Source organism: Sinocyclocheilus grahami, unplaced genomic scaffold (assembly GCF_001515645.1).
Source record: "Sinocyclocheilus grahami isolate Dianchi unplaced genomic scaffold, SAMN03320097.WGS_v1.1 scaffold1538.1, whole genome shotgun sequence".
Taxonomy (NCBI): Eukaryota; Metazoa; Chordata; class Actinopteri; order Cypriniformes; family Cyprinidae; genus Sinocyclocheilus; species Sinocyclocheilus grahami.
Genome location: NW_015506717.1, coordinates 141,859 through 168,515, shown reverse-complemented (window position 1 = coordinate 168,515; position 26,657 = coordinate 141,859). Strand labels below are relative to the sequence as shown.

The 26,657-nt window shown below is 35.4% G+C and overlaps 1 protein-coding gene across 1 annotated transcript in view; it reads left to right on the top strand.

Annotated features, from left to right (window-relative positions):
• The first annotated feature begins 2,161 nt into the window (after window positions 1-2,161).
• Window positions 2,162-26,657, top strand: part of hip1rb (huntingtin interacting protein 1 related b) — a 66,348-nt gene continuing 41,852 nt past the window's right edge. The window contains exons 1-5 of the mRNA XM_016257307.1: window positions 2,162-2,517; window positions 19,959-20,022; window positions 25,137-25,279; window positions 25,655-25,711; window positions 25,834-25,920. Coding sequence (XP_016112793.1) covers window positions 2,425-2,517; window positions 19,959-20,022; window positions 25,137-25,279; window positions 25,655-25,711; window positions 25,834-25,920 — 444 coding nt within the window. The 5' untranslated portion in view covers window positions 2,162-2,424. The remainder of the gene's footprint in view (window positions 2,518-19,958; window positions 20,023-25,136; window positions 25,280-25,654; window positions 25,712-25,833; window positions 25,921-26,657) is intronic.

Genomic DNA, 26,657 nt, shown 5'->3' with positions numbered 1-26,657 from the left:
GCAATGGTCCTCAATGAAACAGCCCCTCCTAACTTTACTTTCATGAGTGTCTGCAGGACTGTTAGGAGAGGTGGAGGTGTAGCTGCTCTATTTAAAGATGTCTATCAATGCAAGCAAGTGTCATTTGGTCAGTACTTGTCTTTTAAACCTCTTAAATCAATTTTTAAATCATTTTCAAAGTTTTTAAATTCCTTGTTTTATTGTTGTGATTATTATTATTATTTTTTATTTATTTTCTTTCATGTAAAGCACTTTGAATTACCATTGTGTATGAAATGTGCTATATAAATAAACTTGCCTTGCCTTGCCTAACAAACCAGGCACATCATACTGTACAGCTCCCCTTTGAGACACATCATACCTTTTGGATGCTGTTCGATTCAAAATGATTAACTTTGTCTCATGAGACCAGAGTATGGAATCCCAGAAGTCTTGTATTTCTTGTGCTTTGGCAACAATAGGTGGTTTCAACATGGACAATAACCAAGCATTTTACTACTGCAGTTTGCGTCTTACTATGTGAGATGAAACAGTCACTCTTCTCATTGTCAGCACTGAGACACTAGCTTGGCATTTTCCTCTTCTTTTCTTAGGAAAAATCACTTATCATGAAATTAAAGCTTAAATTGAAGACCTGGTTGGGTGGTTGTTCTGCACGCTTAATAAACAAACTCCAGCTGGTCCAAAATGCAGCAGCTAGAGTTCTTACTAGAACCAGGAAGTATGACCATGACCCCGGTTCTGTCAACACTGCACTGTCTCCCTATTAAACATCGTATAGATTTTAAAATCTTGCTTATTACTTATAAAGCCCTGAATGGTTTAGCACCTCAATATTTGAACAAGCTCTTGTTACATTATAGTCCTCCACGTCCGCTGCATGCTCAAAACTCTAGCAATTTGATAATACCTAGAATATCAAAATCAACTGCGGGCGGAAGATCCTTTTCCTATTTAGCGCCCAAACTCTGGAATAATCTACCTAACACTGTTCGGGAGGCAGACACACTCTGTCAATTTAAATCTAGATTAAAGACGCATCTCTTTAACCTGGCTTACACATAAAACACTAACACATTTCCAATATTCAAATCCGTTAAAGGATTTTTAGGCTGCTTTAATTAGGTCAACCGGAACCGTGAACACTTTCCATAACACCCGATGTACTTGCTACATCGCTAGAAGAATGGCATCTACGCTAATATTAGTCTGTTTCTCTCTTATTCCGAGGTCACCGTAGCCACCAGATCCAGTCTGTATCCAGATCAGATGGTCACTGCAGTCACCCGGATCCAGTATGTATCCAGACCAGATGGTGGATCAGCACCTAGAGAGGACCTCCACAGCCCTGAAAGTCAGCGGAGACCAAGACAACTAGATGAGCCCCAGATACAGATCCCCAGTGAAGACCTTGTCTCAGACGGCCACCGGGACAAGACCACAGGAACCAGTTGTGTCCTCTGCACAATGTGACTTTGCTGCAGCCTGGAATTGAACTGCTGGTTTCGTCTGGCCAGAGGAGAACTGGACCCCCGACTGAGCCTGGCTTCTCCCAAGGTTTTTTCTCCATTCTGTCCCCGATGGAGTTTTGGTTCCTTGCCGCTGTTGCCTCTGGCTTGCTTAGTTGGGGACACTTCATTTTCTGCGATATCATTGACTTGATTGCACAGACACTATTTAAACTGAACTGAGCTGGATGATGACATCACTGAATTCAATGATGAACTGCCTTTCACTGAAAAATGAGTGTTTACTATTGCCATTTTGCATTATTGACACACTATTTTCCTAATTAATGCTGTACAGTTGCTTTGACACAATCTGTATTGTTAAAAGCGCTATATAAATAAAGGTGACTTGACTTGATCGAAAATGTATTTAAATTGTCTTTATTTATTTGTAGTTAATTTCTTTTTTACTTTCTGGAGGGTGTGTACTCATCTTTGCAACAATATATGATCACTTTGATAAGACAAGCTTATTAAATATTGTATTCATTATTTTTCTTATTAATACTGACTTTTTGGTAACTCAATCAGACTTGCTGAATATCTTCAAGGACGACAAAATACCTTACATGTAAAGAAATTTCAGTAATTTTATGGTATGACGTAAAGGTGTCACCTCTGTGACGATTCATCATCTGGGAACTCTTTTATCTTAACGTGAATGTCAGGGGTATTAAAACGTGCATTATTACTCCTCCCACAGCAATGCTGTAGTACGACTGAAACCGGCAAGAAGCCACGAAGCCAGAACAGGTTTTTCTCCATGTCCTACTTAGCGTCGCGGTGTTCCTGATAACACACCAGAAAATAAACCTCACACAGACACACTGGATTGTTAAACGACGGACACTTGAAGCGTAACACGCTTTCGATACGCAACTATTTGTTACCCATAAAAATCGCGACCATATAAAGGATGAATTCAATACGACAGGTGCCTTCGCGGGTTAAAAGCAGAAGGACGGAAACGATTTTAGGAGCCGAGAGGGAGCATTTCGAAAAACAGCAGGTATGGTAACCTGAATAGTTGGATCTGTTGTGTTGCGATGCTAATGGTTAGCGTTCCATGATACTCTGCTAGCACTGACTACATTTGACGACGTAATATGTTGTACACACGCAGAATACATTATTGTGGATGCACTATGCAGCTTGCGTAGGCATTAAGCGACACTATTGCAGTAATAGCGTATTTCCAGAAACGGCATAAAACGTACAGGCATTGACGCAAGACAGAATTCATTTATTTAACGATTCTTACTTAATAAGTAACGTGAGTAAACTTATTGCCAAAACGAAACATTTGGTTTTCAAACAACTGGCAAGACCAGTTTACATTTGACATAACGTCATCCGGGAACTCGCCGAACCTGTCCATACAACTACGTTACCTTCGAGATAAGAACGCCAGTGTTCAACGCGTAATATTAACATATGTTTTCTGTCTGCAATAATTATTGTTCATTTTAGACTGCTTCCAGCACTATCTGACAGGCATACATTTGTGATGTTCATATGCCATTGTAAAAGTACAAATAAATGGTGCGATGTAAACTATAGATCAAATAAAAACGCAATGGGCGTTTGTTTGTCGTGACTATTTGATTTATGTCATAGATTGTTCTTTGCAGTTCATTTAGAGATATTAGGTTACAAAACATCATCCACTTAGTAAACCACCAGAACGTCTTTGTCTATTCTTTGCCAAATTAAGTCAACCAAACCAACTTTGCAATGAAGAAAAAAACAAAACAAAACAAAAATTGTACAATGTTATGGATAATAGTAGTACCCCCTAAATGAGTATAATAATAAATGGTAATAACATGCATACACTTTTTAATCTTGATTAAAAAGTCGAAATGCGCAGACTTCTGTTTATCTTTCTATAAAAAAAGGCATAGAAATATATTAATGAATTATATTCAGAATCTCAAGCCAGTCAAGAGTATTAATCAGGAATCCTTTAATAATCAAATAAGACCCAACTGAATAAACAAGAAAAAAAATATTAGGGTTCATGTTTTATTTATTTCTCTATTGTTATTGCATATTCAGAATGAATAGAATAGATCTTCTTTTCAGACCCTTCAGGCATTCAGGCTTTGATATCAAACTTTTATGGTCACAGATGTCAGTAACTAGCCTATGTCTGGTCTGTATCACTCAAGTGGCAACCTTGCTTGCCAAATGTTTTTCTTCCCTGGCTTCGAGGTCTTTTGTATGTGGCATGACAGGTTCTTCCTGTTCCATTGTCTTTTTTTATTTATTTACTATTTTTATCTTCATCATGTTCAGTGTGTATTTATCTATTAACTGAATAGTTAAATACTAGTCTATAGTAAGTAACAGCATTTTAACAGCAAGTCAAAAACATTTTGAGCAGTTCCACCAAATAATGATACAAATGAACTGAATAATATATTTTTGCCCCCTGGAAGTAATTGCATATCCAAGTAATTAAGAGAAATAAATACATACATGCATACATACATAAAACCATGTTTACTGAGATAAGTCCATCAATTTTGTTTTGATTTTTGACTTAAGTATTTCATGTTGGTCTCTGAATAACAACTATTTATAATTTTCACATTAAGTAATTAAGAGAAATAAATACATACATGCATACATACATAAAACCATGTTTACTGAGATAAGTCCCATCAATTTTGTTTTGATTTTTGACTTAAGTATTTCATGTTGGTCTCTGAATAACCACTATTTATAATTTTCACATGAACTATTAAGTTGTTACAGGAGATGGGTGGAATTTGTGTATGACAAGGCAGTATACATTTGGTTAATTATATATATATATTTAAAAAAAAATCATGTGATGTTGGAAGGCTGCAACTTTTCCTTAAGTTATGCAGACCCAAGAACCTGGTTTGGCAGGTTCTTCTTCCCTTTATTGTGATTTGTACTCCACACATAGTGTTGTTGCAGGTTGAAAATGGTGAGGAACGCAGTCAGTACTAAATTACTTGATATATGTATGCAGAAAAAATAAACTTAAGAGCTGAAAGTTAGATGGTAGTTTTGTGATAAACCTCTTCTTGTCATTATTTAATCACCTTTCCAACATGTATAACTTCCCTTCTTCAATGAAATAGATGTTAGGCAGAACGTTAAAGACTGACAGCCTCAGTTACCATCCACTTTCACTTTTGTTAGAACAATGAGAGTGAATGGTGACAAAGGCTGTCATTCTGTCTAGTGTGTTCAGTAAATGAAAGAAAGTCTTACAGGTTTTGAACAACACGAGTGTGAGAGCGTTAACAGACCTTTTTTTTTAAATAGTAAAAACTATTAATTTAAATATTAATTAAATAAAATTATATTTATACATTTAAATATAAATATAAAACTACTAATTTAAATGCACAAAACATCAGAAATGATCTGACACCAAAAAAAATATATATATATATATCAATGTTCTTTTCTCACTGACGAGTCAAATATGCCACATAGCTCTGTCTGTTTACATCACAGCGCTGTGTGTTTTGTGTCAGTTTGCTGTAAGCTCTCACGTGAGTTGAGCCGCCCTGCATTGACAAATGTTTCTAAGCAACACAGTGCCTTTGTGTTACCTCTCTGTTTAGCAGCTATCTAGAGGTTGTGAATATACTGTATGTAGGCCTATCGTACGAATGTCCTTGCACGAGTTACTCTCAGTGCGGGTTGCATTAGAAGGGGCATCAGGCATAAAACATAGCAAATAAATATGCAGGTAATCTGCTGTGATGTCGTCTAATGGGAGCAGCCGAAAGTGAGCGAGAGACTGTAGGGATGTTCTTTCTTCAGGTGGAATAGATGCTTACCTAGAGAGAACAGGATGTATTGCACATTGCTGAGCTAATGCTTAACACAGGGCCTGGATTTTAGTTGAGACATGCTACCAACCTGCTCAAACATTTTAGCAACATGCTAAATCAGGCTAGCAACATGTTGAATCATGTTTTCAACATGCTAAAAATGCTAGCAACATGTTATATCATGCTAGAACATACTAGCAATATGTTAAATCGTGTTAGCAATGTGTTAAAACATGTTATCAATGTGGTAAACCATGTTAACATCGTGTTAAATCATGTTAGTGATGTGTTAAAACTAGGCATGGGCCAGTATGAGATTTTACAAAAAAAAAAATATAACCAGTGCTCTCTTCCACCCTCAATATCCTCTCTTCCACCTCAGTCAATACCATGACTGAGGTTAGACTGTTGAGCAAGGCACCGAACCCTGCAGCTCCGCTCATGAATGGTACTTTATCAGATAAAAATGCCATCTAAACTATTCTGAAGACAGTCGGTTCCCTTCAGAGATACATTCATATAAAACACCCGCGACGCGTTTTGATTTTGAAACGTGCAGTGCTCATGTTTATTCAACGAAGTCAAACGCCACAAATAAATCAATGTATGGGGAACACTGGTTATGTATATCGGAAATGTGTTTAAAAATCATATCACCGTTATTGAAAAAAATTATATCGTGATACATATTGATATTGAATTAATGTGCAGCCCTAGGTAGAGTAGACTACAATGCCGGCTGTTCTGACTCACAGACTGTAAGTACGTTTTTTATATTTAAAGAATTTGCCACTGATGATTCAAACGCGAGTTTTGAGCAGTGTAGAGTAGCGCTTGTATGTCATTTCTCCGATCACAAATGCAGACATGGTTTTATGTTTACGCGGCGCGATGCAATGCGTGAAAAGACAGTATAAGTCATTATAATCCGTAATTATGTCCTCACTGGATGCAACAAATGCCTCGTTTATAATGGGTTTTCATGTTTTTGAATCGTCGCTCCGGCCTGACAGGGCATCACAGTATGGTAAGGGTCGTAACATTTCCATCACACGCTTGAGGTATTCGGCCAATCACAACGCACTGGATAGCTGGCCAATCAGAGCACACCTCGCTTTTCAGACCGATGAGCTTTGTAAAAATTTACGCGTTTCAGAAAGGCGGGGCAAAGAGGAGAAACAATAATGTACAGTATGTGGAAAATTTGTTTTTTGAACCTTAAACAGCATAAACATTTAATTACACCAAATACACAAAATAATGTTCTTTTTAGCAGCATCATATGACCCCTTTAAATGCAGAGCACAAATTCTGAGTATGGGTCACCATACTTGGGTCACACGTCACTTCACTTCACTTTGTCCAGCCAACATCAAAGTTCGTCATCAAAATGTTTCTGTCTAGTTGTCGTTAATATTGTAGCAGTGCTACAGAAGAGGATATTTACATGCATACAATCACCAAAACATATCAACAAATGGTAACAATGACAAAATAAAACATAAAAAATAAAGGGCGCATACGTTACAGCACTTTTACCATGGATAAGAGGTGTTCTTAAACAACATGAAACCGATTGCAACAAAATAATAAGGTACATAAGTCTAACTGTTGGCTGTTTATAATTGCCGAACAGCATAGCACATTAAAATAGAATAGATAGGTGTGCATATTTAAACTATTTTATAATTGTTTTGAATATGGTTAATCAAACCATTTTAAATGGAAATGTAGGAAAAAATCTATAAAAAAACTTATAAACTAACTAGAGTCTTCTGTCAGTATCTAGTGTTCTTGGCAGTTTCAAATAGTTGTCCTTTTCCCCCCATAAAGTAGGTTATAGTATGCCATTCCTTTTACTGAGAACAGTACTGAGACAAACCCAGTACTGGCTCAGGTTTCCTTCAGTGTTGGGTGACTGATGCCTGTTGTTACTATCTGTTTAGTGACCTAAAAAGACAGTAGGCAAAATGAGAAGCATGTGAAACATTTCAGTCGTGTTGGCGAAACACAACATCACTATTATTATTAAGGTTGGACGATATAGCTAAAAAATGTATCAATGATACAATGGTTCATATCGTTCGGTATCAATAATTATTGGTGTTTTTTATAACCTTTTTTAAAACAGAGCAATAGAATTTTTTTTTTAATTTAACCACTGTATTTTTAAATTAACCCAATTTGAGACAAACAACAAATATTTTTGTTTTAACAATCAAACACAAAATAAAAATTAAATATCTAATTTCTAATGTTTTATATGCAGATTAAATACGTCTTAAGGAAACTTTTGTCTTGTTTCCCGAGGCCACAGAAGGGCACAATGAGCAAAATAATGCAGCGCATTTAAATTGTCAACGCAAGGAAGTAACTCTATAAAAGACGTGCATTACGTCTAAATTAACTCATAAAAATCAAATATAATTTCGTAAATTGCATAAACAATTATGAACAAAACAGCATCATGTATTTATGCATTGCTTAATCCAAAGAGCCGAAGCGCCATTCACACATATTGCATTTAAAAACATATGAGACGCAGTGAAAAGGAATAAACCTCCACAAATTCGTGACGTGTTTTCTAAACGTTTAAACCATTTTAACATTGCATGGCTTTCTATACATCTCTTGTGTGAGGAGCGAGTGCAGCAGTCATATTTGTCAGACTAAAAAATGCGCTGAATATGCATCTGTGTGAATGGCTTGGTTTCGGTTTTAATCTAATTAAGATCTTCTCCGCATTGAGTTTCGATATTTCTCTAATATTTTGAAAGAATAACGCAGCAGTGGCATGTCTCGTGGGCTAGACTAACAAAACGTTAAAATACAACAACGTCACTTACATCATCACCGCATCTCGCGCGCCACTGATGACGCTCCCTGATGCACACCTAACATTCAAATTCAAATGTTTATTTTAAATTCGACTAATATTCATTCTTTATTCACAATCTCCTCATCACATGAGTGCTGTGCCTGCATTTCAGCATGTGTTTGTGTGTGCTGTCTGCGTCACTCATAGCACGTGCCTATATCGTGCGCTATATTGAACATTTTTGCTATCGTTATCGGAGAAGGTGTACCGTCGATAAGTATCGATACCGTTTTATCGACCAGGCCTAATTATTATCTCACATTTTATTATCTCACATTCTTTTGGAAAATAGTCTTTAAATATCAAACTGTACAGCCACAATCTAGAAACCATTTAGAACACCCTAGCAACTGTGCGATGCTGGGAAGTTAAACGTTTGAACAAAGAACTCAAAACATGCTGGATGCATCCAAAATCACATTCTCTTGAGTAGGTTAGGCATGGGCCGATTACCGGTTTCAAGGTATACTGCGATTTGAAAATTTCACGGTTTCAAAAACACTAATATTTTCCGTTATAACGTTCCTGCGGTATGCGCTGTTTTTCATGTCTCCTCAAAGACTGAAAGTGTAGGAATCCCTCAGGTTGAGTGCCGTGGAGAGTAACACATCCCTCCTCCTCCTGTTGGTGCCAGCGAGCGGTCAGTCACATGTGTGTAGGATGGCCGAAGATTCCCCTGGAACTTACGCGATCGACAAACGGACGTAAAAGGATATAAATGATATGTATATTAATTATATAATTAAATAACTGTAATTACAGATCTAGGTTAAATAAAGATGTCAGTCTTTATTTTTCTTCTTTTTAGGAAACAAATCAAAGAAAAAATAAACAAATTGCTAATATTCTGTATGTTGCTGAAAAACAAAATATATTGTGTTCAGCTGATTTTTATTTTTATTTTTTTTACCCAGTCATTTAACAAATAACACATTTTAGAGCTGTATCGACAATACCGTGAAACAGTGATATTTTTGCTTAAGGTTATCATACGGTCAAAATCTCATACTGGCCCATGCCTAGAGTAGGTACTTATTTTGAATAAGTAATTACTTTGCAACCTCAAAAAAGTATGTTCCATGTCGTGTGAATATGTATAGAAAATGTAATTTGGACATACTACATTTTCCATGCTGTTTTATCACGTGACCTACCAGCGTCAGTTGCGTCACTTCACTGCTATTCACAAATCTTCTCCTGTGGCCTCATGGTATAGTAGTGTCCATCGTATGCGAACTTCAGAATCTCACCGGAAGTAGGTCATCTGTGTACTTTTGCCTACTCTATTGTTGGAATACTTAAAATCAGACATACTTATTTTTCCACTTACTTTTTTTTCTACTACTATAGTAGGTAAGCTTGTGATTTTGGATGCAGCCAAAGTTTCTCAACTCAGTGGTTTGTCTTCATTGGACAACAGAGTAGTAAACGTGCAGTTGAATACTTCTTATAAGTCAACTGAAAATTGTGGTTAAAAATATGTCCACCCGACTTAAAATTTTAAACTGAGTTATGTTTTTTTTGCAGTAAAATTTTACAAATTTTACATTTTAGTGTAACAACATTATTCAAGTTAAAAGGAATCTGATTCAATGAGGAATGTCAGAAAGCCAAGTCCTGACTGTGATGAAAGGAGGAGCTGGGGATGGAGGAGGGTAATTTGCTCCTGAGCAAGCAGTAAAGCTGCTGAATAATTCTGTGTGAATGGCTTGGTTTCAGTTTTGACGTAAACATCATCTTCTCCGCATTGATATTCTCTTTTCCCGCAATATTTGTAATTAGCAACGCAGCAGTTGAAGCACATCTAGTGGCTTCAACTGGATAGGCTAACAAAAACATTAAAATGCAATGACACTTCATCGGCATCACATCTCGTGCGCCATCTAGGCTGCCTCCTTAACGCACACCTAAAATTCGAATGCAATGTCTTTGCATTCGAATGTGGATTTTTATTTTAAATTCAACGAATATTCGATTTTTATTTATAATTTATATATTTAAAATTTTAACAGCCATATATGTGAGTGATTATTTTTATTTTTTTGTATAATATGCATTATATAGAAGTAAGATGAAAAGACAATACCATCTAAACTTTTTTGAAGACAGTCAGTTCCCCTGAGAGATGCATTCATATAAACCTCCAATTCAATATTTAGGATTCGCATCGTAAACAGTGAGCTTGCTTTGCCTGCTGCAGTATTTTCTCTTTCTTGCGTCTGTCTTCAGCATCTCTGGCCTCTGTTAATGGACACTTACAGACTTTGTAATATTGTCACACAAATTACATTTTGTAAAATGATTGCAATGTAGTTTGTGCAAGTCCCGAACATAGATCTGCTGAAATAAAACCAAAAACAAAACAAAACAAAAGAAACAAAATGTCTGGTTGCCAGTCTCTCGTTTGGAGTAAAAACTGGCTGATTCTGATTCATGGCCGGACCAGTGCATCTCTAAAGACGGTTTCATAAATTGTAGTGTGTTGGGTTATTTGCCCAGTTAAAGAATTAGTTGTGTTTTATTAATATTCCTAAAAGTTCTCCAACCATTAGTCAGAAGTGTATGCAATCAACAGGGATTATGTTGCTTAGTGAATAATTTTTGGACACAAATTTGTATCAGTTTTACTGGTAGTCCACTGTATGAAGAAACTTTGGGTATAATTTGTCACAGTTTACTTTGTTTTGCTATCCTCACTTACATTAATGAACTATAGTGTCCTGCACCCACTAGTGAAAAAATATCAAATTATATCTGGTCTCTAAATAATTTTTGGTTTGACTGTATATCCTTCTGTTATTTTCACACTTAATTACGCCCATTAAAATGTATTTTACAAGTTTTTGTTACTTTCACGGTAATAAAACATCATCTTTAATTTAATAGCATTAGAGCTGCTCCATTGCAGCGGCTTAGTACTGTAATCACGCGCCTTGCTGTAATAATGCAGGGAACCACTCGTTATAAATCTCCTAACTGTGATATTTTCAGAAATAGAAGTCGCGGGGTTTTTTTTTCATCTGAAACGTGCTGTGATTTATATTCCAAAGCCACTCATATAATGCAGAATCAATCAAGCAAGCAAAACGCGCAACGCACGCACGTATTTGTACTGATGCAGTATAGTACAGGCTATAAAATATTTATTTTAAAATCTCAAGGGCACTTCAAGTAAATATTTTAGGTGAAAAAGGTTCAGATGACAAAAAAGTTTGGGAATGCCTGCATTACATGTAGATAAGAAATAAAGTGAATTTGTGCATTTTAATGTGTTTAAAATACAAAAGCCTTCCAATGACATAGTAATACATGATTAAATAACCCACTGAGCGATAATTCAAATAAACATTGTGTTCATCAGTAGTTGATGCAATATTGAAACACTTCTTAAACCTGAAATGTAGGGATGTAGCGATTCACTCAATTCACGATTCGATTCGATTCATGCCTGGGGTGAGACGACTACACAACAGAGATGGCAGAGAACGACTGCCAGGGAAAGACACGGGCTTACCGTGAGGGGAGCCGTACCGTGGAAGAGTACACATCTGGGATCGCCCGAAGGGGGAATCACTACACACAGGCACCTAGCCCAGCACAAGGGCTGACCTTGGGCATGCACACGATTGCTGAGCCTGGCGTCTGGCGGATCGCCACGCCTGACTGCCGAGGGTGCAGGAGGAACTCCAACAGGGTTCGCCATGGGGAACTGAACTGAGAAGCAGAAAAGCGCACGTATCCGGTCCTTAGAGGGGAATGGCATATGTGGCATTTGATATGCAGTTGATATGCCACTGCAGTCGGGGCTCCGACCAGAGCCCCGCAGCTGCATTCCCATTGTACATGGCACCCCAGCCCCTGGTGGAGGCATCTGTTGACACAACAACATGCCTGGATACTCTCGGGCGAGATCCCAATTCGTCAGTAACGACTGACGTAACGTAGAACGTGACTGACTGAAAGGGAACTGCAGGTGGTTTGTGAGTTTAATGGTTTAATTTTAAAATAACATCAATCAAAATAAAACACTTACTAAATAAATGAAAATGTTTGTTTACCTGCATGTCATTAACCAATGTGAGAGAACTGTGAACATGCAAGTGTGTTACTTAATTATTAACTTATTTCCTTAAAATCTCAGGGGTACTTCAAGTAAATATATTAGGTGAAAGAGGTTCAGATGACAAAAAAAGATTGGGAATCCCTTTAAATATAAATAAGAAATAAAGTGAATTTGTGCATTTTAATGTGTTTAAAATACAAAAGCCTTCCAATGACATAGTAATACATGATTAAATAACCCACTGAGCGATAATTCAAATAAACATTGTGTTCATCAGTAGTTGATGCAATATTGAAACACTTCTTAAACCTGAAATGTAGGGATGTAGCGATTCACTCAATTCACGATTCGATTCGATTCATGATTGATTTCTCGATTCGATTCACAATTTTTTTTAGTTTTTTACAAAATTAGATTTTTTTTAGATTAAATTTAAGACAAATTATAAATTAAATGTGTCCTTTTATTATTGCTTGGACAAAATGCTGCACATTTCTTTGTGAAATTGAAATATAACTATAATAATATACTAATATACTTGCATATTATTGCTCTTTTGTTGGGTTTGATTGCTTCTATTGTCCTCATTTGTAAGTCGCTTTGGATAAAAGCGTCTGCTAAATGACAAAATTGTAATATAATGTAAATGTAAATAACAACTAAAATGAAGTTTTAAAACAAGCCCCAAATCAAATACACAAGTAACACAAATAAAATAAATCTTTTCATATAAACAAAACAAGTCTTTGTCTGTGCTCTTTCCATTTAAAATTATAGGCAACCACTGCATTTTAATCATATAATAATTTTTACTCTAAATTAGATTGTATAATTTCGAAATTTGAAGCAAAAACAGAATGGTTTGACTTCAGTTTTATGAAACTACATAAAAATATCTGCATGAAACGGAAAACGAGCTGAACGAGACGCAGATTCACTCACTATTAAAGCATTTCCTTGGTTTCCGCTGTAAACAAAGCAGCGCTGCACTTATGAACTTTAATATGCATTATACAGAGGCAAGATGAAAAGAAAAAATACCATCTAAACTTTTCTAAAGACAGTAAGTTCCCCTCAGACATGCATTCATATAAACTCCTACCCCTTAATAAATCGCGATTTGTTTTGCTTCTCAACCGATTTGAATCGTCACATATTTGAATCGATTTTCAACCGGTTAATCGTTACATCCCTACTGAAATGATTTCTGTAAATCCGGGTCAAATGCTGTGTAGCCATCTGACTAGTGACTGGTCTTTGTGTGAATGTCCATAAAACTGGAAAACTTTCTGAATGTATATAAGCGGTAGGCTATTTTTAAAAGGAACATTTAAAAGATGAAAATGAGGAATTAGGGAGATTCAATAAATGATGAATAATGTTTTGCTATTGTGTGAATAATATGTAATCATATAATCAATAAAAAAGTAACTAGTCTGATTGCAAGTATTTTAAAATGTAATTTAATCTAATTACAAGTACTTAATTTTTGGAATCTGATTACGTAATCCATATTACATGTAATCAGTTACTACCCAGCTCTGTTTATGTTTTAAATTAATATAATAATTGATACTTTTGACTCATCCTTTTTCTTAAAAATGTTTCAAAGGTTGAAATGTGAAGGGGTTTTTTAATATAAAAAATGTGAAGAACATTTTATAAAACTTTTGTTTTTGTAAATACCGAACTGTAAATCATGTTTTGTTTTTTTGCAGTCATATTACGGTTTAATATTTTACTATAGGCATTGCTCGTACAGTGTTAATATTATTTGTGTAGTTTATTTTTTTTTAAAGGTGTTTTAAAGCCTTAAATTTGAATAATGTTAAAGGGTTAGTTCACCAAAAAATGAAAATTCTGTCATTAATGTCTCATCCTCATGTCGTTCCAAATCCATAAAACCTTTGTTCATCTTCAGAACACAAATTTAAGATACTTTTTTGATGAAATTTGAGTGCTGTCTCACCCGCCATAGACAACAACTCAACTACCATGTTCAGAGCCCAGAAAGGTAGTAAAGTAATCCTGTATAGTGATTTATCCTACATAGTGCTTGCATAAAGCAAGTAGTGCATACACTAGCTGTTATGTATCTTTGTAAGGCATTGTAAGCCCTCTTTTGAGGCATGCGCAAGTTAGGGGAGCCCACTTGTTATAAAAAAAACAAGTGGGCTCCCCTAAAGTCCACGGTATAGTTTGAACACTGCATGCATGTGCTGTACAGTACACCCTTCACACAGCACTAAATTGAACTAAAAAAAGAACTAAATAATAGTCTTACACCGTGAAGGGTTGTACCAGCAAATGCATAAATGCACAAGTTCAAAAAAAAAACAAAACTGAAGCAGAGAGATGGAAAACTGCTTGGGCAGTAGCCCAGAGTAAAAAGTAAGTAGTAAAAACAGTGGTTAAATATGCCACCGCAACAAGGCCCAGGTGCCAACACACACACACACACACACACACACACACACACACACACACAGGTTTGTTTTTGTGAAAAGTGGGGACATCCCATAGGCGTAATGGTTTTTATACTGTACAGACTGTATATTCTATTGCCCTACACTAAACCCTTACAGGAAACTTTGTGCTATTTCAGATTTGCAATACACTCCATTCTGTGTGATTTATATGCGTTTTGAAAAGTGGGGACATGGGGTAATGTCCTGAAAAGTCACCTTCTCCTTGTAATACCTATGTCATACCTTTGTCATTATACAAATTTATGTCCTCATTTGTCACAAAAACGTGCGCACACACACACAAACAAGCAAAAACACATCAGTAGATTTTATTGGATCTGTTATAGTGCACACAATTTAGTTGTTTAATAATTTAATTTAATCTTCATAAAATCAGAGGTGTTGGTCATATCAAACATATTCTGTTAAACTGCTGCAATAGTTGTATTTTGCCATCAGGAAGACTTTTAAGAGTTTTTTTTAAATTGAATATAGATACGTTTAAATGTACTTTTTTGTTTATTCTTTTATTCATTATAGTTGTAATTATTCTTTATGATTGAATCTGTTGTTCAAATGAAAAATATATTGTTCATAAATTTCATAACAAAACCAAGTAGGTTTCAATCAGCTTCTGTTGTGCATCTTTCTGTAGACATCCCTGAGGTGGACTGAGGCTGTTGCTTGCAATATTCATTATTTCATATATTAGGAATATTGGCATAATATAGCATGTATCATTCCATGTAGGATTGACTGTTGCAAAGTTGTTGTACTTGTGAGTAAAGGTACTCGGTCTGTTTCAATGATAGTTTAAGGAAAAATAATTAGAGAAAAAATAAATACAATTTGAATTGATTTTACTGCCCTCTGTTGTCAAATGAGACCGTTTTTCCCCAAGAAAAAACTAAAGTATTACAAATGTGTTATTGCATTATTTTCCAGTTTTATTACATAATTTCCCTTAATGCGAGATTAATATGAACACAATATAATAGTTTATGTAGCTAGCTTTGAATTAGTTAACTAATGTCTTAAAATAAACTTTAAAAGATTGCATAACTACTGGTATATTGTGGTTTTGTCTATTGATTACTCAAACTACACATTAATTTTGGCGTTCGTGTTACTGTTGCCATAAAAAGGCATATTTCTCAATTCCAAGAGCTTGCGTTCTCGTAGAGACCGGTCTTTACAGGCTACCTTGAAAGAACGAACTCAGAAGGACACAAGGACACAGAATTAATCTTTGTGAGGATTGAGATCTTGTTGCTCAACCAACTGTCCCAGTACATTATAAGTAGTGGTACAGTGCCACACAATGCACAATAAATAAAACAAAACTTCCAGAGCAAAAATTTACAGAAAATGTACTCACCCCCTTGTCATCCAAGATGGTCATGTCTTTCTTTCTTCAGTCGTAAAGAAATAGTTTTTTGAGCAAAACATTTTAGGATTTCTCTCCATATAATGGACTTCTGTGGTGTCCCCAAGTTTGAACTTCCAAAATGCAGTTTAAATGCAGCATCAAAGTGCTCTAAACGATCCCAGCTGAGGAAGAAGGGTCTTATCTAGTGAAACGATCAGTTATTTTCTAAAAACAATTTATGTACTTTTTAACCTCAAACGCTCTTCTTGTCTGGCTCTGCGTGAACTCTGTTTTTTCCGGTTCATGAAAGTTAGGGTATGTCGAAAAACTTCCATCTAATTTTCTCCTCCGAATTCAAAATCGTCCTACATCGCTGCAGAAGTACCGACCGACCCAGTGTTTACAAAGTGAACATTCAAAGAAGGTCAAACGCCCTTTACAAAAAAACGGTAAAACAGCGATGTAGGATTATTTTGAAGTTAGTTTTTCTTTTTGTTTGTTGATTTCTTGATGATATTCTATAATAGCGATTTTATAATTTCAAAATATAAAGCAAAGAGTAGAAATGAATGACTAATAAGTAGTGCTGGGCGGTATGACCAAAAATGTATATCACGGTATTTTTCAAAATTATACCGGTTTCACTGTACATGACGGTATTTTTTTTTCATGCATGACCAGGTGTTAACCATATTTTCTACTGATTGAGAGAGGAAATACTGCTGTATACTGACTTAGAATGCCCTATTTACTGTAATGATGAGTGAATATTGTCAAAAAATACCACACTAAATAGTGACTAAACACAACCAATTTTAATACGTTAACCAGGAGTCACTCTCATTTATAATCGTGGCACCGTCTGATAAAGTCAACATGCATCTACACTAAAGGGTCTGTTTCAATGATAGTTTAAGGAAAAATAATTAGAGAAAAAATAAATACAATTTGAATTGATTTTACTGCCCTCTGTTGTCAAATGAGACCGTTTTTCCCCAAGAAAAAACTAAAGTATTACAAATGTGTTATTGCATTATTTTCCAGTTTTATTACATAATTTCCCTTAATGCGAGATTAATATGAACACAATATAATAGTTTATGTAGCTAGCTTTGAATTAGTTAACTAATGTCTTAAAATAAACTTTAAAAGATTGCATAACTACTGGTATATTGTGGTTTTGTCTATTGATTACTCAAACTACACATTAATTTTGGCGTTCGTGTTACTGTTGCCATAAAAAGGCATATTTCTCAATTCCAAGAGCTTGCGTTCTCGTAGAGACCGGTCTTTACAGGCTACCTTGAAAGAACGAACTCAGAAGGACACAAGGACACAGAATTAATCTTTGTGAGGATTGAGATCTTGTTGCTCAACCAACTGTCCCAGTACATTATAAGTAGTGGTACAGTGCCACACAATGCACAATAAATAAAACAAAACTTCCAGAGCAAAAATTTACAGAAAATGTACTCACCCCCTTGTCATCCAAGATGGTCATGTCTTTCTTTCTTCAGTCGTAAAGAAATAGTTTTTTGAGCAAAACATTTTAGGATTTCTCTCCATATAATGGACTTCTGTGGTGTCCCCAAGTTTGAACTTCCAAAATGCAGTTTAAATGCAGCATCAAAGTGCTCTAAACGATCCCAGCTGAGGAAGAAGGGTCTTATCTAGTGAAACGATCGGTTATTTTCTAAAAACAATTTATGTACTTTTTAACCTCAAACGCTCTTCTTGTCTGGCTCTGCGTGAACTCTGTTTTTTCCGGTTCATGAAAGTTAGGGTATGTCGAAAAACTTCCATCTAATTTTCTCCTCCGAATTCAAAATCGTCCTACATCGCTGCAGAAGTACCGACCGACCCAGTGTTTACAAAGTGAACATTCAAAGAAGGTCAAACGCCCTTTACAAAAAAACGGTAAAACAGCGTTATTTTGATATTTTGAAGTTAGTTTTTCTTTTTGTTTGTTGATTTCTTGATGATATTCTATAATAGCGATTTTATAATATAAAGCAAAGGTCAAACGCCCTTTACAAAAAAACGGTAAAACAGCGATGTAGGATTATTTTGAAGTTAGTTTTTCTTTTTGTTTGTTGATTTCTTGATGATATTCTATAATAGCGATTTTATAATTTCAAAATATAAAGCAAAGAGTAGAAATGAATGACTAATAAGTAGTGCTGGGCGGTATGACCAAAAATGTATATCACGGTATTTTTCAAAATTATACCGGTTTCACTGTACATGACGGTATTTTTTTTTCATGCATGACCAGGTGTTAACCATATTTTCTACTGATTGAGAGAGGAAATACTGCTGTATACTGACTTAGAATGCCCTATTTACTGTAATGATGAGTGAATATTGTCAAAAAATACCACACTAAATAGTGACTAAACACAACCAATTTTAATACGTTAACCAGGAGTCACTCTCTATAATCGTGGCACCGTCTGATAAAGTCAACATGCATCTACACTAAAGAGCGGCTATGCTGTTGTTTTGTCTATATTACTTTTTTGTCTCTTTTGTGTCTGAGTAACAAATAAAAGAAAAACAACAAAAAAAAAGTGCATGTGATATTAACAGACGAACTACGCTCCTATTTATAATTCCAAACAATCAGTAAGCGACGGGTGCTAGGAAACGCTGTTTTGTACTCATTTATTGATGAGTTGGCTGTGCTGATTAATATACCGAATGCGCTGCTTCTCTGCCGCTCACTGCACAGAACAGACGCCGAGAGACGTGACACTTCTCCGGGAAAGTCAGATCTCACGTTCGCGGGAAAGCACTGCCTAAATCTTCCAACTGGTTTATCCAAAAAAGTCGCTAGGTTTGTCAGTATGAATATTCTATGGGAAAAAGCCGCTAAAAGGGTCTGAAAGTTGCTAAATCTAGTGCTAAAGTTGTGCTCTTGTGTGTCTGAGCGGGAGCTGATGGTAGGGGGCGATGGATATTTGTGGTGGTCAATGTGGATATTGTGGATGAGTTCTTCTGTCATCACGTTCTATTAGTTCTACAGCTTCAGTTTCGGAACTTTTAGGCTTAGTAACACATATAATCAACACAGTGCAACAGTGAAAAGTGACCCCTTTCAAACTGTCGCGTTCCGAACGTTGTTTAAGTGACATGCGGTATTTTAAAAATTCATATCATAGCAAAAATAAACACCGGTATTCGGTATAACCCGGTATACCGCCCAGCACTACTAATAAGTGCTCTTCTGCTGCCATCTACTGGTTATAGTGGTAATTAGATTTTTTTTTTTTTATACATGTTTTACAAGAGTTTGTTTATTACAAGGTATATTTTGGTCATCCCATTAAAAATAACATTTAAAGTGGATAATTATTAGAGCTTTAAAGTGCTGGAAATAGTGTCAATGAAAAGTGCTTAAAAATGTTGAACAAACTCATGAATAAAATGAATAATGCAATAACATTCGACTATTTCTGCCACAACACAGTGATTATAGTCAGCGTTACTACTTCTGGTTTTCTGAAGTACGTCAGCACTGTTTGACCTGTTTATAACAGAGAGTTCTGTGAAGAATTTGAGTACGTCTCACTTGATCTCGAAGCAACCTCATTCATTCTGCGGTGAATTCAAGCGCTTCTCACTGGATCACGCAGCGCTGTGCAGTAACAGTGCCGCGAGATCAACAATGGTTCCCGAGTAAACCTGTTCGCACCGGTAGAAAAAATCTGGTCGCAGTCTGGAGCCCTGAATTTATATATAATATATATATTCAGGGCTCCAGACTGCGACCAAATATAAAACACATTAATTAATTAATTAAATAACATAGTAAATTTTTTTTCTGCTTTTTCTTTTTCTTTCCTCTTTAGCTAAGCAGTATCAGTAAGGCCATCAATTCCACAGAGACGCCGCTAAAGGAGAAACATGCACGCAGTATCCTTAATTCAGATGTACATGTATTATTGCTTACTCAACTATTATCCAAAAAGGTAAGTCAAATGAACCCTTCGCAAAAGGAAAAGGAGCATTACTGCAGGTTCTGTTTTTGTTAATATGGTTTTAAAAATGTTGAAAGGCCATATTTTCAAACATAGCTGTCTGATAATACTGTTAATGCTTGTTATAACATGGTCAGGATTTTCGTGATCTTGCCACCTCTCATGTGTACAGGTACTTTTCATACAATTGCAAATGGTTGCTGTAGTTACAAACAATGATACCTACTTGTGATAGCGAGTGGAAATATCCTGCATCTGAAGCATTAAATCAGTAAATATAAAAAATAAAATGAGGAAAATAAGTAGGGATGCACGATATATCGGCCACCATATCGGTATCGGCCCATATCGGCTCATTTTTTCTGTTATCGGTATCGGCCTGATAAGAAAATTTGGCCGATATCTTAAAGCCGATAAATAAAGTAAAAATATTTTTTAAACGTACACCGTTCAAACTAGGCTGCTTATGTTGAAGTGTTTGGGATGTGGCTTTTAATGATGAGCCCTTTTTTGTAATCAGGCTCTCAAAAAGTATATAACAATTTGGATATAGATTTATCGGCCAACATATCGGTTATCGGCTTTCAAAAATAAAGAATAATCGGTTATCGGTATCGGCCAAAATTTTCATATCGGTGCATCCCTAAAAATAAGAAACAAAGCACATTTAACTTTTGTAGAGGACACATGCACAGTTCCTAAATTTTCACTAATTTTACTCAAGTATGGTGTCTCTACAGAACAAAAGAGGCATTTTCCAAGCAGTGGACCATGTTTTTTTTTTTTTTTCAACCACCTGATTTGTTAAGTTGAGTTTGCAGTTCCCAAACGTAAGACAGCCGATTATATGAGATCATTTGTAGCTTAATGTGCAAGAATGTGTCTTATGGTTTATGAATGTTTACTTTGATTTATTAATTTTTGTTTAATATATATTTTTGTCCTTATAACAAATGTCACTTGAGATAACTCTGTGTCTATGAATTGATACACATGACATGAAACAAAGGCACATTGTGATTTTATTTCTCATATACTATGTGCTGCCACATGGAGTTCTTTCAAAGAAAGATATATTTGTCCCATACTATATAGAATCTGATGTCACACTAGATTTGCCTGTCTGTCATGTACACTTTTATTTTTAATTTTTTAGTTGTTGAAAAATGCCCATCCTGGTTTGGAAACACAGATTGGATTGGGAAACACTTATTTTGGTTCTGCAAAGATGTATAGGCTACTACCCTTACTCTCGGAGATCTTATATTAAAGAGATACCAACCTCCGTGACTCAACCATTAGAGGATGCATAACGGTCAGCTTGGATTGCCCTATGAACCGCAAAATAGAAATATCTAAACATTAAAATATCTAAAACAAATAAATGATTCATCTATTGCACAAAAGCAACATTAACTAATATAATATATAAACGATTAACAGGTGCGAGTGTATGCAGAGTTTCTATTTAGGCTATAACACGTGTTTGCAGCGTTGAGCAATGCAGTGCTGAAATTTGCGTGCTCACGAATCCTCTCATAACACACGAATTGTAGACATTATGAAAGATTCATTATGCATATATTTATTGTGTTATAACAGAGATTTGTGAGATTGCGATGAACTGAGATGTCTTTTAGAGATTATAAATGCAGGCAGTTCTCTTTGCTGGCATTCTGCCATGCCAAACCATGCACGCAGCAGCCTCTTGCTTTATTTAAAAATAACAGTGTTCTGTGGATGCTGATGCTTTAATAACAGATATTTATCGGGAGCGTGTATGCTGGGATTTCATAAATTTCATGGAGAAAAAAGTAACGTAACTAGTAATGTAACTAATTACTTTTGAAATTAAGTAATCCTAACAGTAACGTGATTACTTTTAAAAGGAGTAATCCGTAATCAGTAATTTGATTACATTTTCAGAGTAACTTGCCCAACACTGCTTATGAATAAGTCACATTATAGCCTTGACGCCGTTTAATCTCTTTCTTGGTTTAATGGCTGTCAGTCACTGTTTGCAGACCATAGAAATTAATGAGAAGTTCCGTAAACAGAATACCATCTGTCAAAAAATTGTTACTGCTCTTATAAAACAACTTTGTTTTCCCCCCAAAACACTCCAAATATTGCTCAATCAACAATACATATGTAATGGTAAATACGTTGTCAGTTGATGACCTCTTGTCTTCCTGCCAGTGTTATCGCTGCTTTTTTTTTTTTTTTGCTAAACTTATAAAGGCTCACATTAAATGGGCTGTTTTTACTCTGACACCCCATTGAATGCACTGCACATTTTAGGTCGAACTACTCTTTTAAGTGTGTAAAATAATCATTTCATTTTCTTTGTTCTTTCAGTTTCATTTACATGTTTAGCTTAAAGTTTAGAATCAAACTCTTGCCTTATTGTGTAGCAGTTGTGTAGTGCAAATGACCTCATAGCACCACCTTGCATCCATTCATTGCTGATGGCACTAACAATTGGTTCGAACGTGGATACCATACTGGTGTTAAAATGATTGTTACGGTAAATTAGATCACAATATATCAGATATCAGATAGTCTAGAAACAATCGTGCTTCCCACGGGTATGAAATATATATATATATATTTTAAACAATTTTTATTTATTGAAATACATTTTTATTACATAGGCTACTATTACATTTAATTACATAATTTACAATGCATAATTATGCATAATATTAGTATGCAAAATTACAGTGTTTAAATGGTAGAGTTCTCCTTGCTTTGTCATATAGTGGCTCTCTCAGTGAATTGGACATATTTTACTGATACTAGTAAAATCTGAATAATATGTATCAAATAATGTTCTTTGACTTTTCTATGGGGAAGCATCCCAGCCAGAAACTACAATAGATGAATTAAATGGAAATAAAATTAAATGCAGTTTATTTTGTAACCAAAATACCAATAATGGCATGAAAAAAATGCCAGAAATACAGCAGAACTCTTATTATGAAATGTCTATAGGATTGCTGATTACTGATCTATAGGCTGATCATTCAGATGAGAGATAAAATATGCATTCTTACAACCAGGGTTTGAGAAACTTTTTCACTCAACAGCCAATTTGGCTACTAAATTAAGGTTGCCGCCCATTCATAACTTCTAATAGCCGAAAAAATAAAAAAAAACAAATCAGATTAACTACGTCACAGCTTTATATATAAATGTATTTATTATAAAATCTGAATATCTGCAGGATTTTTTAAATCAAATGTAAGACTTTTTAAGACCTGCACAAATAAAATGAATACCATATATACAGTTCAGTTACAGGTTTTCACACAAGCAAAAAGTTTTCAGCACACATTTCAGCCTTTTAAGAAAAGGGATGAATCAAAAGTATCGATTATTACATTAATTTAAACAATTATTACCAATCAATTATTATATTAATTTAATAACATATAAATATATCTTAATGTCTTAATTGTTTAGATTTTTAAAATGCATTAGCATTAGCTTCTTTTCGATCCACCGGTTCACATTTACAACTGAGTGTTTGCTGCATAAAAATATGGATCGATTTTCGCAATGGTCTGCACAAAAAGCACAGAAGGGCTTATTGAAAATGCAAATTCATCCTCTGCCAGCAGGTGGAGCTTTTGGAGCGTCAGAATATTGCAGTTTCCACGCTAATGCCTGTACAGCACAGCAAGTAATTTTAAAATGTCCAGTGCTCATATTTATTCAATGAAATCAGAGCCTTTGGAAGTTTAATCTCACATCGAGCTATATCGCAATTCTTGTCTTTCTGTCCCCAAATTTAAGACCTTTTGAAATTAAGACTTTGTTGAACCATTTAAGACTTTTATGGCCTTAAATTTGATATAACTAAATTTAAGACGTTGGTGGGATCAAAGTGATTGATATCAGGAGAGTTCAGGTGGACAGTAAGAAAATCACAGATTGTCTGAGTCTTCAGTTGTTTTTTCGAGTATTCGGTATTGCTTCAATGCAAAGGAAACCAGCGTGCCATTCATTATTTGTTGCGTAGTGAAGGGTATGTTTAAGGTAGGTAACCTATGTGCAGATACTGCACAATTAGGATTAATATCATGATGACTCACGAGTTCATTAAATCTGCACAGAATTGGCTTACATTAACTTCCCCAAGAATTTAATGAGTGAAGAAAAGTAACCAGCCAAGTTGGCTAGTGATTTGACAATGTTACCTGCAACAGCTGATTTTTACCCGCATTTGGCGGGTTGGGTGTTAATTTCAAACCCTGCTTACAACAGTCTAAAACATATTATTTAAAGGTCATAAAGTAGACATTGTCATAATTCATCAACAAATCGTAAGCAATCATTTGGCATAAAGGTGTGCTATTCATTGATTGAGAATCACTTTGAAGCAGTCTGAAGTGCCGCCTTGTGACACTTCAACGTGTAGCGGTTTTTTTTTTATTTTTATGAAATCATAGCCTTATATTTCCATCCCGAAATATAAGACGTCTTAAAATGATCCTTAAGATGTTTGTTTTACCATTTCATGTATTAAAGACTTTGTATGACATTAAATTTAAGAAAACTCACCCGGAGGGATTTTGCTTTATTCGCACACGTGCTCCTAAATACATTTTACAGTTCGCACACATCTATTTTAGTCGCCAAAGCAGCCCAAGACTCTTTAGACTCAAGTAGCCCACACTGTCGAGCCCTGTCTTTGTCTGTGAACTATACACTGCAGAGCATGTGGGAATGTCACAGCGGGAGGAAACAGTTCTTGCGCACACAGAATGAGCAGATACAAAACGTCGATTGCGGATGGTTTCATTTATTTCAGGCAGATAAAAAAAGTATAAGAGGATAAAAATAATAAAAGCAAAAATGTTTCTCCAAATATACTTGGGCGGCCCACCCAAGTAAAGTCTATGTGTGACAGCAGTGCTGTCTTAAAATTAGACAGCACAGCAGACTTACCTCATTTGATGAATTGGGATATTACTTAACAAAAATGAATGAGTATGATGCGACTATACATTGTGCTTGAGATCTTTTCCTTAAAGGCATGAACAGGAATTATTTTGGGAACCCACAGAGAGAAGGGGGCCTATACCTTCTGGTCATATGCTGTTGGTCTGCCCTTGCCAAGCAGTGCCATCGTTAGCTGGAAGTTCTGCCATGTATTACACAAAATCATGCGTGATGGTCACCGAAATGTAAGTATGCTTCCATTTGAATTTCGTAATTATCTGCTCAAATCAATTTTTAATATTATATGTATGTATATTTACGTTTTTTTTGCCTGTGTGCCAATGGCTGCCTCTATAACAGTGGTTTTGTTTGCTTGTTTCAGAGACCTAGTACAAAACACACTAGAATAGTTTAAAAAAAATTTTTTTTATTAATACATGTTTTGCTTTAACAATTACTTTTTAATAATTTTTCATTTTTTATGACAATCAAATATAAGCTGAATATACTGTTCTCTCCAAGGATATCTAATTTACTAAGTATTTGGCATCTTAAACTAGCCTAATGTCTCTATTCTCAGAGAAGATTGTATTGCTAATTGTCTTGTTTATTCTTACCAGACCTTACAAGACTGCATGAGACACTACAGCAGTATTGCTGAGACAGGGTTACTATGGGTAAGTCAAAGTTCATGCACAAATTTCAGTATTCAGAACAAAAGAAAGTTGTTCTGAATCTCTTTTTGACTGGTTTGACCAAATATTTATAATGATTTGTTGTCATTAATTTCCATTGTCAGACTAACACACGGGACAGACATGGGTATGGACAGCTGGTTTGTCTATATTCCAAACTCCTCTGCACCAAGATGGAGTTTCACACTAAGGTAGATTTCAATATATTCTTGTGCCCGTAATGTATTTAGTTTAGACCAGTGTTTCCCAACCAGGGTGTCATCTGTCGAGAGCAGGTGTGCCGTGTAAAAAATCATTTTTTTATATTTTTAAATTGCTAAAATGTTCAAAAAAGCATCTATTATATAATATCAATTTCTGATGTCGCCAATATTTAGAGATGCACCGACATTTCGGCTGCCGAAAAGTAGTTCACCGCTCAGGTTTCACTTTCACGTGGTGTGATGCTCTGCGTATTATCCCGCTGTATGCATGTGGGCTCCGCTTAGTCGCTCCACTCGTATACCGTTCATGCGAATCGGAACAGCAAAGTCCACTCAAAAATTTTGTTGTTTTGTTTCTGTCTGCAATAGCCCTACTGTGCTGTAACAAGGTGTGGTAAATGGGCAACTCTGGTAACGCTGTCCTCTCATTCATTGATCTGCTAACCGCTATGTTATGCTCACGTGTTCTGATAATAATAGCTTTCTAGGACTAAACATTATTTGGATAATTGGTAAAAAAAAATAAAAACGTATGCATGGGATAATACAAATTCATACGAATTAGCCACTAACTCACCAAAATGTAAAACAGTTATGAATAGAGTGTGTTGGGCCCTCCTATTAGCTGATGTGTACCTTAGGTACTTTTGTTGCAATAAAACAAATAAACTAAAAATATGAGTTTAATTTTGTTTACTTTTATTTTTAGTGTTTTTTTTTTTTTT